The sequence below is a fragment of the Myotis davidii genome, unplaced genomic scaffold, assembly GCF_000327345.1.
Source record: "Myotis davidii unplaced genomic scaffold, ASM32734v1 scaffold452, whole genome shotgun sequence".
Lineage (NCBI taxonomy): Eukaryota > Metazoa > Chordata > Mammalia > Chiroptera > Vespertilionidae > Myotis > Myotis davidii.
In genome coordinates this window covers 1,593,722-1,595,956 of record NW_006284245.1, presented here as the reverse complement: position 1 = coordinate 1,595,956, position 2,235 = coordinate 1,593,722, and the positions used below count along the sequence as shown (strand labels likewise).

General features: G+C 53.8%; 1 protein-coding gene across 2 annotated transcripts in view; it reads right to left on the bottom strand.

Annotated features, from left to right (window-relative positions):
* The window catches only part of STMN2 (stathmin 2), a 39,250-nt gene extending 38,265 nt beyond the window's left edge, over nucleotides 1–985 (bottom strand). The window contains exon 1 of one of the 2 annotated variants that reach the window (XM_006754293.2): nucleotides 593–985. In XM_006754293.2, the coding sequence (XP_006754356.1) occupies nucleotides 593–611 (19 nt within the window). In that variant the 5' untranslated portion in view covers nucleotides 612–985. Of the gene's footprint in view, nucleotides 1–494; nucleotides 529–592 lie in introns of those variants that run through there. The other variant, XM_006754294.2, reaches the window with a different exon arrangement.
* Between the last annotated feature and the right edge of the window lie 1,250 nt (nucleotides 986–2,235).

Genomic DNA, 2,235 nt, shown 5'->3' with positions numbered 1-2,235 from the left:
TTCCCCAAAACAAAGGAGCTGCTCCCCCCATCCCGCCCCCGGCACTGCCTCCCAGGACTAGCGGTTTCTCCAGCCCCTGAGACAATAAAATCTGCCCATTTGCTCTCCCCACACCCCTCGTCTCCACCCATCTTTCAGGCAGCCCAGACGGGACCGCTTTGACTTTGCATTTTTCTTTCTCCCACCCCTTTCTCTCCCTCACTTCCTCTTTCTTTCTTACTAGATGAGAGACAAGGACGTTACAAAGCACTTTCCAAATTCCCCTTAACCTCATTTAAGGCAAATGTTAAAGGTGGCCCCCCCGCCCCGCGCTGAGCCTTAATTTTTAAGCACAGAAACATAATGATTCCCTACCCAGGGGAAGGCAGCTTCCCTGCGTCTACTTTTAAAAACAAATTCTTAGCTTTAGGTCTCCAAGGGCCCTCCCTTCCTCTCGGCTCTCCCCAAACCCCCAGCGTGCGCAGCCCTCCCCGGCTCCGTGCTACCCTTCGTGCCTTTTTGTCTATAAAACATCTCCGAACGCCCGCCAAGCTCCAAGGCAGACGGGAGGGTGGGCTCCGGGTCAGGCTGGGGAGGCGGCGCGCTGCCTTACCCATCGCTGTCTTAGCCATTGCGGGGAGGTGCAGACGCGGAGCGGCGGCGAAGGCGAGGGGTCCGCGACAGCAGCAGCGAGCGCGAGAGAAGACTGAGTAAGGCACTGAGTCTGCAGCGTGGGACCGAGCGAGAGAAAGAGCAAGAGGCAGGAGCCCATGAATAATTATCACCCCGAAGCTCGCGCAGATTGGCTCCCCAGGTCCCCTGACATGACTCGCGCAGAGTCAGAACCTCCGAGCATTAAATATTGATTGGCCAGCGGTGCTGGAGTACAAAGTAGCAGAATGCAGTTTGAAATGGAAATCAGCCCTTCCCCGGCGGCTCCCCCCCGTTCCGGGGCCCTGGTAGTACAGTCCAAGTGGAGTGGCGCCTGAGCCCAGAGGGCTCCTTGGAGCTGAGAACTGGGCTGTGCCCACCTGGGAACCAGGACGCGTGGCCCCATTCACACATGTTTCTTTGCACAAATTGGTCCTAAACCAGGGGAAGGGACTCCGAGGCGGAGAAGCCTTCCCAACATTCTGCCTGCTGCAAACATCTGTCTAAACGCTGCTTTCACTCGTTCGTCTCTTCTCTTGGCCTTTGGCCTTGTCTTTGGTAGATTCTAGTCTCCCAGGGTGACCCCATGTCCTCTCTGGTGGCCACTCAGAGCAGAACTGCAGTCTTGCCATCTGCCTCTGGTACAGGTGGGCTCAGACCCTCTGGCCTCTTGAGGGTCCCTCGGCAAAGCAAGGCCTGATGCTTTCTGCTCTTGGCACAGAGGAAGGGGTTGTGGGGGAATAGGCACAAGTAGCCGTGGTCCACCTGGCGGCCTTGTGGAAGGGGAGGAGGGCTCGCCTTGTGGAAGGGGAGGAGGGCTCGCCTCCTGGGCCTGTGTCCTGTCCATCTGGTGTCAGGGCAGAGCCAGGTTGACGGGGCGCCCCGAGCATTGGAGGAGCCAGAGGTGGGCGGCTGCCGGGCTGGCCTGGAGAGGATGGATTGCACAGGTTGACACCTGAGCAACATGTCCAGGTCTCTAAGGAGAACCCTCCCCACTGAAGGCCGAGGACACAGAAAATGCAGGGTCTGAGAGCCAGACGCCATCGCTATCGGCCAAGGTCAGATGTGTTCGAGTTTCTTGTTGAGCAGCGTGGTATGCAGGGATCTCTGAGACCACTCAGAAAAAATGACTTTTCATTACAAATGAGGCATTTATTCATTCACCCCCAGTCACTCACCTAATATCATTCATTAATTCATTTATTCCCACTGGACTCACATATTCACTGAGCACTTACCAAGCCCTAAGGAAGGACACAGCGGTGAGAACGACAGTAAGACTTGTTGTCATGGAGCTTTAAATCTGTTGGTAACACTTCCGTGCCTTTACTGAGCCTCCTCTAGTCTAGATCCATTCAGAAACTGTGATTTTGACACCTGACAATAGGCAGAGATTCACTAATTCCATTGCACTGGAAGCTGAGAGAATAGGATAGCATAGAAATCATGAACACGTACAAAACCCTGGCAAGTTTTTATTTTACAGAAATTATTAGAATTTTTTCTCATGAGTGAAACGAGTTCGTAGCCACAGTCTAGCAAACCCCATTTCAAAATTTCTTTCTAGCCTCATGAATAATATGCAGTTTGAATGCCTAAAACCAT